The 15,738-nt window shown below is 36.7% G+C and overlaps 1 protein-coding gene across 5 annotated transcripts in view; it reads right to left on the reverse strand.

Moving 5' to 3' along the window:
* Positions 1-2,275: 2,275 nt before the first annotated feature.
* KMT5B (lysine methyltransferase 5B) overlaps positions 2,276-15,738 on the reverse strand; it is a 31,487-nt gene continuing 18,024 nt past the window's right edge. For 3 of the 5 annotated variants that reach the window (XM_087745892.1, XM_087745893.1, XM_087745894.1), the window contains 7 exons: positions 13,501-13,666; positions 12,052-12,161; positions 9,934-10,100; positions 9,251-9,270; positions 8,949-9,085; positions 6,178-6,374; positions 2,276-4,876 (listed from right to left, as the gene is read on the reverse strand). In XM_087745892.1, coding sequence (XP_087602018.1) covers positions 3,408-4,876; positions 6,178-6,374; positions 8,949-9,085; positions 9,251-9,270; positions 9,934-10,100; positions 12,052-12,161; positions 13,501-13,666 — 2,266 coding nt within the window. In that variant the 3' untranslated portion in view covers positions 2,276-3,407. Of the gene's footprint in view, positions 4,877-6,177; positions 6,375-8,948; positions 9,086-9,250; positions 9,271-9,933; positions 10,101-12,051; positions 12,162-13,500; positions 13,667-15,738 lie in introns of those variants that run through there. The other 2 variants (XM_087745895.1, XM_087745896.1) reach the window with 2 other exon arrangements.

Below are 15,738 nucleotides of genomic sequence, written 5' to 3' on the forward strand. Positions count from 1 at the left end.
AACTAGCTGACAAAGCCCATCTGTAATGTGCTTCCTCCAATTCTTCAGCCCGCTGGAAGTTGTGCTGTGGTCACCCTGAACCTACCCAGCTGTTGCATCTTTTCGCAACAGTATCCTGGGAAATGAGAGACAGAAAGCCTAGACAGTCACATCACTATTAACTTCACAGTGCTTTGTGATCTGAATTGGACAGCAAGAAACATCCCCAGGTTGTCAGGTTCTCATACATGCAATACAAACATTCATCTTCCCCTACTACTAAGGTCAGGCAAACATCACGATCTGCCAATTCACATATAAATGATGAAAAAAAAACCACCAAAAACAAACCACTTTCTGTGGCAGGGGAAGGACAGAATAGACAATAGACTGGGGTTGTGCAACCTCTGCCTACCTGATCAACTTGGTGGAACGCATTTCATTATTTTCAAGGTGTCTGCAACACCAAAAATCTGTGTAGCAGGACATGGCTATGGACCTGTCTACCCTGGAAATAACTAAAAGCAAATCCTCCAAGACAAGAAGGTTGTTCAATGCTCAACAAGAGCAATCCAGAGCTCCTGATGCCCAAAGAGCTACTTGTACTTACTTCCGCATCAGAGAAAAAGAAAAGCAGCTCTCATGAAGGGGTTGGCTGAACTACGAGTTAGTAGGAACATCTACTTCAGGAAAACAGCTTCTACATGTAAGGGCAAAATTCTCTTGCAATTTTTTCACCACCTGTTTCATCATCTGCTTTCATTGCTTGATGCTGGTTTAGCAAGCCCTAAACTTGCTCCTGGGCATACTGGTCAGTAAATACCAACAATGGCTGGCAATGTTTACTTGCTGCATCAACACCCTCTTCCTCAAATGCCCAGGTGAATTATGTTTCTGCAAACCAATCACCACCCACTAGACCGACCAAGACTGCCAGAGGACCACTCAGCATGAGTCTGCAAGCAGAAGCAGCAGGGAGACAGAAAAGCTGCAAGAAAAACTGACTATGGAACAAAGTAGGGGAACTGGTATCCCAGAGCACACGACAGTAATAACCTATGAGGCAGTGAAGAGAAAGCATGCAGATGCTCTGTTCAGCTCTTCACATCTTTCACTGACACAGCCACATACTTGCAGGGCACATCACCCTGTGAAAATGAGAGTAAATTTTTGAGGAAAGAGCTGTATTACCATTATTTATCAACTGTTTGCGGGTAAACTTCCTACTACAAGGCAAGCCCTTAATAACACAACTATCTTCCCTGTAACCCAACCTTTAATAACCAATTTTTATATGATAAATCCCACAAGACAACCCACCAGAGCTGACTCAGTACTCAAAAATGTCAGCATACTTACCAAAGCTTTTCTGTTCAGTCTTCCGCAAACTAAAAGACCAGGTCTGACAGGAAAGATTGTGCATTACATACAAGCCTACCCATTTTTTAAAAGTATATACACTCTGTACATGAGACACAGCTGGCCTTTAACAGAGACTGGACATTGTAAAAACAAAGTTACAAGCATTATGTTTAATTCTACACTCAATTCTCTGCTAAAAATACAGAAGGGAAGTGAAATGAAGGCAGATTCCACCATCTGATTTGCAGTCTAACAAATTACTGAAATGCAGTTGGAAGGATTTCTTTGAAAAAATTCTTCATTTCTGTGAGAGTCAGAGAGATGGGCCAAACCATTATGATCAGCTCACATGCAAATTCACCCACTCATTTCCACTAATGCTTTCACAACTGGGTAATACAGTGGTCATAGACCTCGAGCTCTTGCTCTTCGGGCAGAGAGTGACAGGAAAACACTATGCAGCTAACAGTGCATTCAACTAATCCAACAGCACATGTTTTATGATGTGACTTGCTTCTAGATCCCTAGATACAAAAAATCTAAACCTTAATCCATGGTTGAGTAAAAACACAAATACCATAGACCAAAGTGCTACACAGTTATGTCAACTATGACATTTTAGACCCGTTTCAAAAAAATGGCTTATAAATGAGCCAATCTATACATACAAACAAGTCCATTGTGCCCAGAAGTTTCCTAACATTCTTTATTGTAAACAAAAGAGCCAAAGATTGACCTGATGCTCCTCATTGTTACGAAGCAGACTCTGAAGTGTTAAGTGAACTATGTATGAGCAAAGAACTCCAACTGATGCAGAGTTTAAAACTAGGTTTACAATTTCCTATTTTATTGGCATGGATGTATTTCTAAACTTAAAAACCCTTCTGGCAAGTTATCTCAATTTCTTATGACAAAATTTCTCACAACACACAAATATTTACAACATATACATATTTTTTCAGTCTTTTACAACTAGTTCTTAAAAGACAAACAATTTATAGGTTACCACAGAACAAAAGCTGTGACTTAGTTGTTTTTAATTTCATAAAACTATCATAAGTTAAAGTGAATAGATTTTCTTTAAATTCCTTGTAGCATTTTACAAGTGCAACAGAAAAATATGAAGAACCAATTTAGGATAGCTGCAGTTCATTGGATAAATGTTGCCCGTTGTAATCACATTATTTCACAGCAAATTCTTGAAAAAATAAGCACCAATCATTCTTGCAAAGAACAATTTTATCTAAAAGTATTGAAAAGTGTTAAATACAAGGTGTTTAATTTACATAACAAGCAATAAATACACCATATCCAAACTTTTATTCTGCATACTGCTACCCTTGTACATATAATGTACTAAAAAGTCAGCAAATTGTCAACACATTTTCTTTTTTTTCCTCTCTTTTTTTAAAGAAATCAATTTGACTTCCAACCAACGGTTTGCTACTATAACAAAGGCCACAAACAGTACGTCTGGGACAGCATACAGTGTTAAAACTGACAAACTCCAAGGGGGAAAAAAACATCTAGCAAATAAATCGAAAAGCTGTAGATCATTGCTGGTGATAATAACATATACTAGAAAACCTTAATATGCTGCTACTATGATTTTTTAAATTGTTTAGTCAAATATTGTAAGAGCAAACTAATGCTCTTACTGATCAAAAATAATTATGTAGCCACACTGTATTCTCATTGTCCTGCATGGAAAGATTTGATGCAATTTCATAACTTTGCTTGAGCCTTTATTTTACAACAGAGCGTTACCTCTAACTCAGAATTGCACATAAGAAGGCTATTAAAAAGTACAATAAAAATCTGCACAAATCAGACTTAACAAGAGTCAGTATGCTGTACACTTTCTACAGTATTATGTTGATAGGTGAATAAACAATAGAGAAGTGCTGCCACTAAGTTTTTCAGAAAGTTCTTCAGTTGAGGAATAATCAAATGGAATTTTTGTAGGGCTTTTTGTTGTGTTGGTTTTTTGTTTGTTTTTTTTTGTTTTTGTTTTTTTTAAATTATTTTTTAAAAATGACATCCAGGTCAGTTTAAGACCTATAAGCTTATGCATTGAGCCTTAAAGACTGATCTTCTCTCCTCCTGGAAGAAATATCAATATCTATTGAATCCTTGCCAACAATAAGCCTTAATCTCTTCGCTGGAGGAAGAGGAATAAAGTCATCAAATTCATCATCATAGTCATCTTCCTCTTCATCATCCTCTTCTGATGAAGATTCATCTGCCGTTTCCTCTTCATAGTGACCATAATCATCTACTTCCATTCTTGACTCCAAAAGGGAGAGAGTTTCACTACAACACATACCATTTTCATGAAGGTCCTCAGGGTATGTCCCTCTATTTTCTTCCTCTCGTTTTAGCTGTATTTTTAATTTTGTTGAACTATTGCCTGATCCTGAGTTAAACCCATTATTTAGCTTTGCTACATATAAATTATTATCTTTTTCATGGTCTTTACTTAATTTGATGCTTATTTTCGAAGAATTCATTCCATCGCTTTCTTGGTCATTTGCCTTGCTACTGCTATCATGGCGTCTACGAAGAGTCAGTTTAGGGATCCCAGAGCTATTTTCAAGGATGAGTTGTGCATCATACCTCGTGATTCGTCTTTTCTTTTTACTTTTTGCAGTTCTAAAGCTGTCTTTTGCTTTAAAATTGTCAGATGTTACAACAGAGCAGCCACCAGATCCAGGGATACAGTCTTTATAGCCGACAGGTGTGTCCACCACATTATTCCTCTCTCCGAGTTCTGAATGAGAACTAATCAAATCTGGTACTTCATTTTTCACAGGTGTATTGGGCGTAGTATCAGTTTCTTCTATTTTTGCAGATGGTTTCACAAGTTTTCCTTGTCGAGATTTCTTTTTTGACATGCCTGCATCATTTTTCTGGCACCTGATTTCCCCCTTATGTGATGGTCCATGTGCCACGTCATTTTTGTTTATCACATGAGACTGCTGGTCTAAAACGTCCGATTGCATTCCGGTCAAATTATTCTTATAGCTATCCAACATATTTGGTTCAAGCTTTATGTCAGAGGTCTCCTTCAAATTCATCCTTGTTCTCATTGACCTCCTTGTTATGTATGTGCAGGGTGGTATATCACCATGCTCATGAGCACCTTTCACAGAATTCAGTTTATGTTCTCTTGCTGCATGCCTTGTTAAGCATCCACTAGAGACTGCAACTTTGACTGGTCCCTCCAATTCTTTATCCTTTTTAATGGGCAAGTTTTTATACAAAACTACTTTAGGCTCTTTGAGAACTAAATTTCCCATTTCGAGCTTTCTAGAAGCATTCTTTTGCTCTGGCCTTTTACACTGATTTCTCAACTTTATCTTTGAAAGTAAAGGCTTTGCAGGCTTTTTCAGTCTCTTTGGTACCCTGGAATTATTTATATGAGTTAGTTTAGATGAGGTAGAATTTGATGATGCTGGAATTCTTGATATAGACTGTCTTGTTAATGTTCTATTTTTGCTGCTCTTCTTTACGCCAATTGAAGATTTTCTGTTAGCTGTAAAAGAAAAAAGTGGTTTTGTTACGACACTGCTTTATTCCGAGTTTCCCACCTCCAAATACTGTAGTTATTTATTTTAAACACTTCATCAAAATCTGTCAAACAGGCTAGACAGTATGCAGTAAGGAGCAAGACTGCTTAACTTGCAACTCAGACATGAAAGGAATTATCAAACAAGTCAAAAGTACACCTGAATTCCAGGTACACTTCCCTCACTGCCCCCAGTATACCAAGTTTGTTTTTACTGAATTTCTTCTTCTACTGATCCATCCCACATTATCCACAGTTTTTACTGAGTAGTATTCCAGCAAAATCTGAGGATCAGCATGCTCCAGTATTAACCCCAAAATTTTTTCTACAGGGGAAGAAAAAAACCCCCAAAACCTTAACTACTGTAATGGTTTCAGTTTCAGGTATCTAGTTGCCTGTCACCTACTGTGGTAAGCAAATGAGTTTTGTCTGCCCAAGCAAACCTGCAACTCTAAAGCTTTGTAATTAGAGATCATAAGAGGGGTTTGAGAAATGTTTTTTTTTTTCTCCTTTTTTTTAAATATCACAGCAGCAAACAGGAGCCAAACAGAACCATAATATTTTATGTGGCTCCAAACCTCTTTGCTAGTTATGTCAAAGTTTAAGTTATTTATATTTTGCCTATACTGAGGGTGGCAGGGATGGGGAAGTGGGGGAAAGTAAACAAATAATACTGACTACTCCATGAAAAGAAGTCTCTCAGGAACACCACAAACAAAAATCCCTTCCAATTTCTTCTGAGATTACTAACTGTGCACTTTCCACATCCAGGACTGATAGTTCAGGTACCTATTCTGAAGTGAGAGGGAATAGCTGCCCAATTTAAAGGATCTCTAAAGGAAATGACTATTTGTTTAATAATCTCTACTAAGAGCAGTTTTTAACTGCTTTCCTAGAGAATGTAAATAACTCAAACTATCTGTTTTCTTTCCTAAACTGTTCTACTGCATGTGATAGTCTACCATATTTTGAAATACATACATTATTGACAGAACTTTAACTGACGTGTTTAGAAATATGACACTAACTATTTGCTTTTGATATCAAGAAAAGAAAAAAGAACACACCACCTATTGTTCCTGAAACACTTAAGGAAAACCGTGACTTTGCTATTTAAATTGCCTTCAGATTCCTGAACAAATTAGAGTTCTAAAGACCAGTATCTGAGATGCATCTCAACACTAAGAGAGGAATTACATCACAGTGAAAGTTGTTCATGTTTTTATGAAACCTTTAATCCTGCACTCCAAGCTTTTCCTCTTACTTACTTGCATTAGCTTTTTCCTGAGTGGTATCTGCATCAGTGTTAGAGCTGACGGACTGGCTGTCTGAATTTTTGCTGCTATCACCCAACTTTTTAAGTCTGTTCAATCGTTTATCTGTTTCTCTCAGTCCATATTTACTATTAATTACAGGAGTAGGTGCTGGCAATCCCACTCTTGATTTAAAAGCACCAGTTCCGCGTCTACAAAGAAAAAGAGGACACAGTGTATTAATAACTCTTAACAGAAACTCAGAACTTTGTTTCATATACAAGTTTGAATCCCAAGGATATTTGGATAAACAATACCACTGAATTTATTAACATTTTGTGGGCTGTTTTAATGCGTATCTCTATACTTATCTCATTTTAGTAAGGTGCACAGAAAAAACTTCCATTTATTCCTTGCAAGAAGAAAAACTGCAAAAGTAGGTCTCCCTTGCTTTATGTCTATTTTAGTATCGTTTCATAGTCAAATTATACTTTTGAAAATGAAATATGGTAGTTCAAAATACTACTTATATTAGCTTAGATAACAACTTAATTTCTTCCTAATCACATCAGGCTAGTAAAAAAACTCCAGCTTCAGTTACAATGCTTGTTACTGCAACAGCAAGAGTTGAAAAGTACAGAAAATGGAATAAAATTATCACATAGTTCTGTGTTCCTTCGTAACTGAAAGACTCTGGTATGTATTCACCATGAATATGAAGTGTCTGAGCAAACCTAGAACTTTCTTTCTTCTTCCTTTAAAGTAATCACAGAAAAGGATGAAGATTGAGAATTCCTGTACTTGCACGTGAACCACTACTACTAGGATTCCTTTGATACTCTTCCAGTGTGTTGTACTAGAAGAAGATCTACAAAACTTAACCAAAAGTGCACCGAAAAAATCAGACAGGATCTCAAGCTCCACAAGGTTAATTACTATGCAGACACAATACGTGTTCTCAAATTAACTGGTATTTTTTTGATATGGAACATTCTTTCAGGTTTTTTTTTTGAATTCTACAAATTACAGGCAGCTTAAGATACTAGACTGAACTTAGCACAAGCAACAGCCACTTCAGATCAGAAAGGAACGGTGCTATAAACAACCAACTGCCTTCTGACATGTCTTTGGTGCCCAGTTGGCTCAGTTAGCCAGCATGAACAGGAGGCTCACCTAAAAAGAGTACGTGCACATATGTAAAGATATGCAAATTTTCTTGGTGATGATTTTCAGAGGCTTGAAAAAAATTGTACAGCACCAACCTTCCCACAGCTCCCAAATGTACCCCACAGATTCTTAGAAGTCTAGCATTTTAACATCACAAATTAACATTACAAATTAACACATTTTAACATCACATTAATTAACATTAATTAAGTTACAGCATAGTCAAAATTGGGTCACTTAAAGATGATTTTCTTGTGGTGAAGCAACAGTTGCCTCATCAGTGCTGGTAAGGACTCATTTTTCCTTGCTCAACAGCCCTAAATTCAAATCTCTCATATTTGATTGCTGTAACACAGCCTTGTGACTGAAAAGCAAATTGCTAAAGTTAGAATTACCCCAACATTAGCTTTAAAATATAACATTTTAATATACTTAAAATGCAAAGATGACAAGTTAGTGAAAATGTTCAGATACGTAGAATTGGTTTGTCCTGAAAGAGGAAGTATGTCCATATTACATTAAAATCAACAATCAAAGGAACTTGAGCAAAAAGAAGTGTATCACTCCAAGCAACAAAGGAAGAACAATCGTGGTGCCCATTTATTCAATATTAAACAGCTCCCAGGACTGAAGTACATTTTCACTAGCAATTCTCTAGATAAAGTCTGAGACTGTATCCTTCACTTGGAATGATTACCAACATCGTATGAGCTTGGAGGTTCACACAAGAAGGTTTTCCCTTAAGTTGCAAGAATTGTTAGTGACCTAAGTAGGCAGTAAAAAAAGAAGGTAGGATTATTAAACTATTTATATGTAGGTGCACTAAGCTATTTCTTAAAATGCTTAATATTTTGTCCTTTATAGGTTTTTTCTCTCTACAGTTAGGTCAAACAGTAACAGAACTGTTATAAGTTCTGTGTAGTTCCTCTTGGAACTAGGTGATGCTCTCACAAATGATGTTGTGCCTCCATGCTGACAGTAAGCAGAAGTTTCAACATGGCAAAAACCAACTATGAAATTCTTTCAACTGATTTTGTGAAGAAACTAGGTTGGGACAGCACAGATGAAAAACAAATGTAACAACAACTTTGCTGCTATTGTGCGACAGATATAGGCAAGTACTCTCCAAACCAGTAGATCTTTACAAATACACAAACCCCCGTGTTCGAATAACATAGGGTGAAAACTATTTTGCCCATTCCCAGTAGAAGAGAACGTCAGGTCAATGTAGAAAACACTAATGAAATTTGCTTCTTCTAGTGCAAAAAAAGAGCAAAAGTTGCAGGTCAGTTGCTAATGGTCTCGTAGAAACTGCAACTGCTTTTCCTTCCAATTCTACTTTATTCAGTACAAATATTTTTAAGAATCTACACTTTTTTTTTTTTTTGTTATTCTCATTTTGGGCTATCTCTAGAACAGAGAATCAAAAGAAAATCAGAATGCAGGAGTTCTCAGGAAACATTCAGTAACAACATAAAAAAATCATTACAACAAATACCTAGGAAGCAATTACAATGTATCCAAAAATCTGAGTACTCATAATCAATGACTTTCAGTTTCACAAAATCTATCACGAATATGCCCAATTCCATTTGAAACTTATTTACATCAATGCATACCTTTCACAGGTGTAACATTCGCAGTATTCGTTATTTTCTCCAAAAAACCCATCTCCATAGTAACAAGAGATTTCTTCTCCAGGTTCAATATCTCTTAGAGCTTTCACACATGCTGTATCTCTGCCCGTTGATACAAACTGGAGAAGGAGATGATGGGGGGGGGGGGAAGAGTTAATCATTAAGGTTGAACAGTATCTGAATAAGAAAAAAAGTGAAACAGTTGGGGAGGAAGAGGTGCAGGGACAAAGGGAAAAAAAAACATATGGGGTGCTTTATTTATTTACTTTTAATTTCTTGCTTACCTTACAGTTAGGTCTGCAATCTGAAAAAGGTCCAAAAGATAAAGTCAATTAACTGTTGATAAGACCTGAAACATGAATAGTTGTAGATATCTAAAGTAAGGATTCACTCTGACTTCAGTAACTGTAGAATCTCAACTAAACACTGGGAGTTATGTTAGTACTGCACAAAGCTATACATCAAAAGATACCTATTTTGATATGGTTTGGTTTCTGAGCTCTTCCCTATGCTACCACAAATGTTCAATTTCCCTTCTCTTTAAGGTAATATGATTTATTTTAAATCCTACCTGCTTTTCCTTCAGCATACAAATGCAACAGAATCAGTTAAGCTTCTGTGCAAAAGGTTAAAGGTGGCATGAGACATTCACCTCAGAAATACATTACTGTTGACTAAGTCTACAAAGAATTCAAGGTAACCCAAAATATGCTCCACTAATTTAGCTGCCAGTTCCAAAGTCTCTGTGAAGGAAGAAGGCATCACTTTCTAGAGCCTTCTGTGAGTTTCCCAGTTCACAGCCAGTCAGCTCTGGTCTGGGAAAACAACAGGAGATTGTCCTACAGTAATCCAGTATGCCAGATTCAGACATTTTCTCTAAAGTGCTGTGTTATTCAGCTTACATATAACAACACTTTGAGTAGAATTGCTTACATCCTTTAACACGCTTCCTGTACTTACTACTCACCATGATTGATAAATGCAGCAGGACCAAGCCACAGTTGTGCACAGTTTTTCCGTGTGGAATACATGACACTGAAGTCATTTTCCCCATGTCTCAGTAGCATGTTTTCTTCCATTTCTGATAGTTCAGCAATACAGCCCACAAGTAATTCTATTTTATCATTTCGTTTCCTTTAGTGTAAAAAGAATAGCAGAAATAAGAATATATATTCCAAAATTACACAGTAATTCCACAAAAAGAAAAGTTGTCAATAACAGGAAGTGTTTTGTAAACCATTTCTCAACCCCTATAAACGTCATGTTTTAATTCAGCTAGAGACAGGATATTAGGCTAAATAGACTTTTTGTCAGACATGAAATAAATGTTTTTCTGCTACTGTATAGAATCAATTACATCAATTCTGACAGACATTACTACCATTGTTTCTACAATTTCCTGAAACTGTAAGCAAGAAATTACAAGAGTTGATTACTTCAGCTTCTACAGTTGTTAAAACCAAAAGCAAGATTTTTTCATTTGTGCACACTCTGTCCCCATCAGCACTTAAGACATTTTGACTTCCTCCAGCTGCTCTTGTTTGCATTTCCTATACTTCTTCCTTTGGCCAGGAAAACACAGCATAGCAAAGATGCTTACAACTCCATGGCTTCTTAAAAAAGGCCCAGTATTGACTCAAAAAAAGGCCAGAATTCACACAAGATGTTTTCCTCTTTCACGAGTAGTTCTTCAGCATCAAGCTGGTCCTTGAAATAGACCACGGGGCTGGCAGGGTACAGACACGGGCCATGACCAACAAAACCATGACGCCTTCATGTGCAGACAGCCAATCTGCCATCATAAACATAGCAGATCAGAGGCACCAAATACTCAGCCTAGGAAGAAGCGCACAATTTCCATTATCTTGCAATTGAAAGAGCATTGCTTCCACTGCTCTTCAGAGTGCCCATTCCAAATTTTGGCCACATTACTCTAACACAGATTAATATGGAGATACTAAACATACACGAAGGACACAAACTAGAAGCCAAGCCTTTTAAGTGCAAAATTCCCCTTTTATAGAGAGTGCCGAGAACTCTCAGTTTTGAGTCTCACTAGTTTTCCAGATATTGGCAGGGCTAAGAAGCAGTCCTCCTGCCTTGCTCTCTTCTCAGGTCACTCAAGATTTTGAGCATGAAAAATTCATTCATTTTCAACACCCCTAAATACAAAGCTTCCACCCCAAAGTATCAGCCAAGTAGAGAATTCAAACCGAAAAAAAACAACCCGAAAAATACTGATTATATCATGACTGTGGAACTTCCAGCTACAGTCATGAAGAGCTAGAAACTGGCCGCAGCCTTCTCAAAGCTTACTCCCACACATTGAGGCCGTAGCCCCACAGTAACAGCATGCTTACTTGGTACACTGCCAGCATCATGTCTAGCCACTCAATCTTAGCCCACACATAATAGCATACCATCATCTCAGATGTGCTGTTATGAGTATGTACTGCCACAAAGCAACACAAATATAAATTTGGGGGGGGGAGGGGAGGGGAAAGGCAGGGAAACATTTATGTTAAAATCTGAATTAACCCAGGGATCTGCTAGTGCTGCCATGGACATACTTATACTGAAACTCAGATGTGTCAAGATGAGATGGGGAAATACACTGGGGCTCCAACTTTGTGTTTCCAGGAGAGATTATCTTGCATAATCAAAATATGCAAATAACACCCCTCAGTTTCACAAAGGTGAAAAACTCATTTCCCCCACAATTATTTGTTGTATAACAAATCCATCATAATGTGAGTCTTGACATGGTTGTGTTTCTCACAGGAGGCCAGCAACTCATGATTAGAGGAAAATAATTATCTGACTGAAAACAAGATAAAAAAACTTGTATACTGAAAACTATATGGCTACATTCAAATATACAAAGGGGTGTCTTACAGATGCATGTATTGTGTGCTAAGTACTTAGCAAAAACAGACTCCAAATTTCATTTGTAAGTAAAAATACATAACTTCGTTTTTCACTGGTTGCAGTTCTAATTCTAAATTATACTTTTTAAATATCTTTTTTTATAATCTGTCAAAATAATTCACAGAAATAGAATGCAACAGTAAACTATATTTCTTACCATTCTTTCGTTGCAACAATTTTGGCTCCATTTTGCTCAGAAGAATACCGATTACAAGGCAGTATCTCAAACCCACTGTCAGTTGCAAACATTCGTAAATAAATAAATACCTGCAATGAAAGAAAACTGTACTTTTCAGTTACAAGCAAAACAAAAGTAGTGAGGAACTTTACATAAAATAATGAAAGTCTGTGAACTGCACAAAAAAAACACACAAAAAATGGATATTGCCATACTGGATGTTGTTTGCTGAAATGCATTTCTGATTATAAATTTTAGCTATACACATTATGTTAATCTTATTTCTTCAGAGTGACTTGCAGGAATCCTCACATGGATAACATGACTATCCAAAGAGTTTAAAAAAATAAAAGATGCCTCAAATGGTACAAAACTGGCCCAACCAAAGAAAATGGATAATTTCTTCTTAAAGTCACTGAATAGTTGCATTCAAGAATTCTTCTCAGATCTTTAAGAAACACTGCAACCTAACAGTCTAGAGGATCCAATTTTATTTTTTTCAGTTCTGAAAAAAAAATATTACTTCCATGACAAATCTAGATAGTGAATTCAGGGACTGCTGGATCAATTCTTTTTAGATAAAGTGTGGTTGTACTACTCAAAAAACACTTTGGGAAAGCAGAATTTGTTGACTATTTTTTTCTACACTGCTAGATTTGATACACTTTAAGCCAAATTCCTTTTGGTTGTATCTGAAAACAATGTATTCATTCCTGAAGGAGGTGAGGGTTTTTTGGTGGTTTTGTTTTGTTTTGTTTGGTTTGGTTTTTTTTAGTAAAAAACCCCCTATGATTTCCTTGCAACTTTGAGAGTCAACAACCTTTATGCTAAAATGGATCTGGGGTGTGGGAAGTGGAGGAAGAGGAATAACACTCCCACACAAAGTCTCTACATCCAAAACAAAAGAGGTATTTTGAAGTAGCAAGGCTTCTCTCCCTTTTCCTTTACATTTCCTTGTCACACAATTTGATTTACAATAGCTGTAAGGAAAACAAACAAACAAACAAAAAAAAACCCACAAAACACCCAAACCAATGCAAAAAAAAAAAAAAAACAAACAAAAAGGGGGCAGGAAGGGGAGCCTTCCAAAGGAGGAAAGAAGTCCTTGAAACTCTTGTCTCCTGGAAGTAGGTCTTCTCTCTTCTACTATGACTTAAGCCAACAGCAAAAGATGCAAATGTGTTTTCCTTTCTACATGTGTATTAAATACAAGGCAATGGTAAGTTAACTCAAATAAAAGGGGCGGGGAGGAGGAATATAGCTGGGTTTTAAAAAACAAAGGAAGTTTCTGTTAGAAAGCAACCAAACAAATAACATAACAGAGCAGTGGATTACTTTATTTTACTACTGCTACATTCCTAAGAAATTTTTACATTTTCTTAGCCTTTCAACCATCTGAAAAAGCACATTAATTACAAATACACCTACATGTTCCTTGAACAACCTTTCCTGCATTTTGTTCTTGTTAAGAAAATAGTGCCGGGCCCAGTCACCTGACGTCAAGGACTTGAAGGCTTTTTCTAAGTGCTCATCTTTCTTAAAACGTTCAATCACCTCTTTTAGTTCTTCTTGCCTTCCTTTAATAGGTCGAAATCTGAAATAAAGAATAAAGCTATTCCAGTCCACTGTTATTCATTCTCAATTCTTCCTTGCAGTTACTCGCAGCACAGAATTCTTGTGTTAGCCGTATAAATATTTAACTCCTAGCATAAAGAAACTGACCATTTTGTACTCAAATCGTAGGCCCTCAGTTCCTGAGGTAATGGTAGAGGTAAGGTAAAGCCAAGCATACTACTTGGAACGTTAAAACCCTCCATTCTGCAGAGAAGCACAATTTACTTATGAAATAAATCTCTGATAAGATTAACCAACATTTCAGTTTTCAATGCCTATCATTTGGAACAAAGCAGCTAAATAACTAACATAATACAAGTGTTACTGTCCTTACTTTCTTAATAAATTTACTATCATTAAAAGTGCATGTGTAAAACAATCCAGCAAATAAACTGGATGCTGTAAGTTTCCTAATTAACACTGGTATCAAGGGATCTATGCACAGTTCTGGCTTTCGTAGCTGGGCTGGGTGGGGCAGCAGCATGCATGTGTGTGAATTTAAATTTAAGCCCTCTACAACCTCACATACTACACTAATTTTTTTAAAATAGGGAGCAAACAATTAGACAGCGCAACTGAGGAGACTGAGTAAGAAATCTCAAAACAGAAAAAACTCACAACTATCTTGAAGAGTTCTTTCAAATTAACTTTTGCCCAACCCAAAGCCCTATTATATTGACAAATCCACTGTATGGGTTTATGTAGATTGCAAACTTAACATTTGCTTTCATATAAAACACACCTCAATGACTATACAAGAAGTATCTATAAATAGTAACACACAGCATAGATACTACATCTGTGGAAGACTGAAGTTCCACAAGTTAGTGCAATTGTAAGAATTTTTCCCTAAAATACTGGCTACAGAAAACAGCTAGCTGAAAATCATGGGTAGGTAAAATATGAAAATAAAACCCCGTACATTAGCAGAGAATTCTGCCTTCTTCCCAAAGCTTGAGATTTGAGAAAAACTATCCTTCGTATCTTCAACAGGAAAAAACTAGTTATAGAAAAAAAAAACCACCATACAGTTGCAAGAAGCAGGAGCTCCATTTTTGAGCTGCAACACCAGCAAGGGAAAGCAGAACTTAATTAGAGATTATGTCCAATCTCTATAAATTGCCTTTGACTGAGCACATACCCATATATGCTCCACTTTGGGGCAAAGGTGGGGTGCATGTACTTTTAAGTGTATGGCACATCCCAGGGGACTCTTCATGAAGATAAAAATTTTCTAGGGTCATGAGAAAATTTTCTGCAGCTCCTTTCACAACTTGCACCTTTTGCTTACATGGCATATGACAGAAGTTTTAAACAAGCTAACAGCTTTTGATTAAATCCGTAAGACTAAGTCCCATTACTTGTTGCTTGAAGTGTGTTACCATGCTGATTTTATTTCCTCTTACTTACCAAATGAAGTCTGTATTTGATGACAGAAGTAAACAAGGGGAAATAAATTCTTGAAGTCAGTGGAAGGAAACCTCACCAACTCCCTCACTGATACTCTGTTTTTTAAATTACCTTATTGCTTATCCTGATCTTAGAACACTGAATGTTGCAAGTAACTTTTCAGATGACCAAATAAGATTTGCTTCTACCATGCAACTTGTATGAAGGAAACAAAACACCTTAAGTGTTACACATCCCAATTTTATTTCACCTTGTAAAATAGTAGGAGTTTAATCAGAAATAACTAATCATGACGAGGATGCAACTTCCTTCATTAGGAGTAAAATGCTGTATTTATGCCCCTGATACAATAAAGGCCTCCTAACAGCAGTATCACTTACAGCAGCAGTGCAGGTTATCAGTGTTCCATGCTATGGCTTTTACATATCTTCTCTGCATTCTCCATCTGAAAAACTTCCTTCTAAGATAATGACTAAGAATCTTTTAGATCTTTTTGAGTATGGCAAAAATTATCAGCATAAACCTGTATGCTTTCAGAGAAGAAGATACAGTAAGGAGTTCTGAGAAGACATTAGATAAGTTTTCTTCTGGCTGGGATAACATCTAACAAGATAGCAAGAGTCAGGCAAGAAACAGATGCCC

The sequence above is a fragment of the Nipponia nippon genome, unplaced genomic scaffold, assembly GCF_047370975.1.
Source record: "Nipponia nippon isolate SJK-2023a ecotype South Korea unplaced genomic scaffold, ASM4737097v1 scaffold_10, whole genome shotgun sequence".
Lineage (NCBI taxonomy): Eukaryota > Metazoa > Chordata > Aves > Pelecaniformes > Threskiornithidae > Nipponia > Nipponia nippon.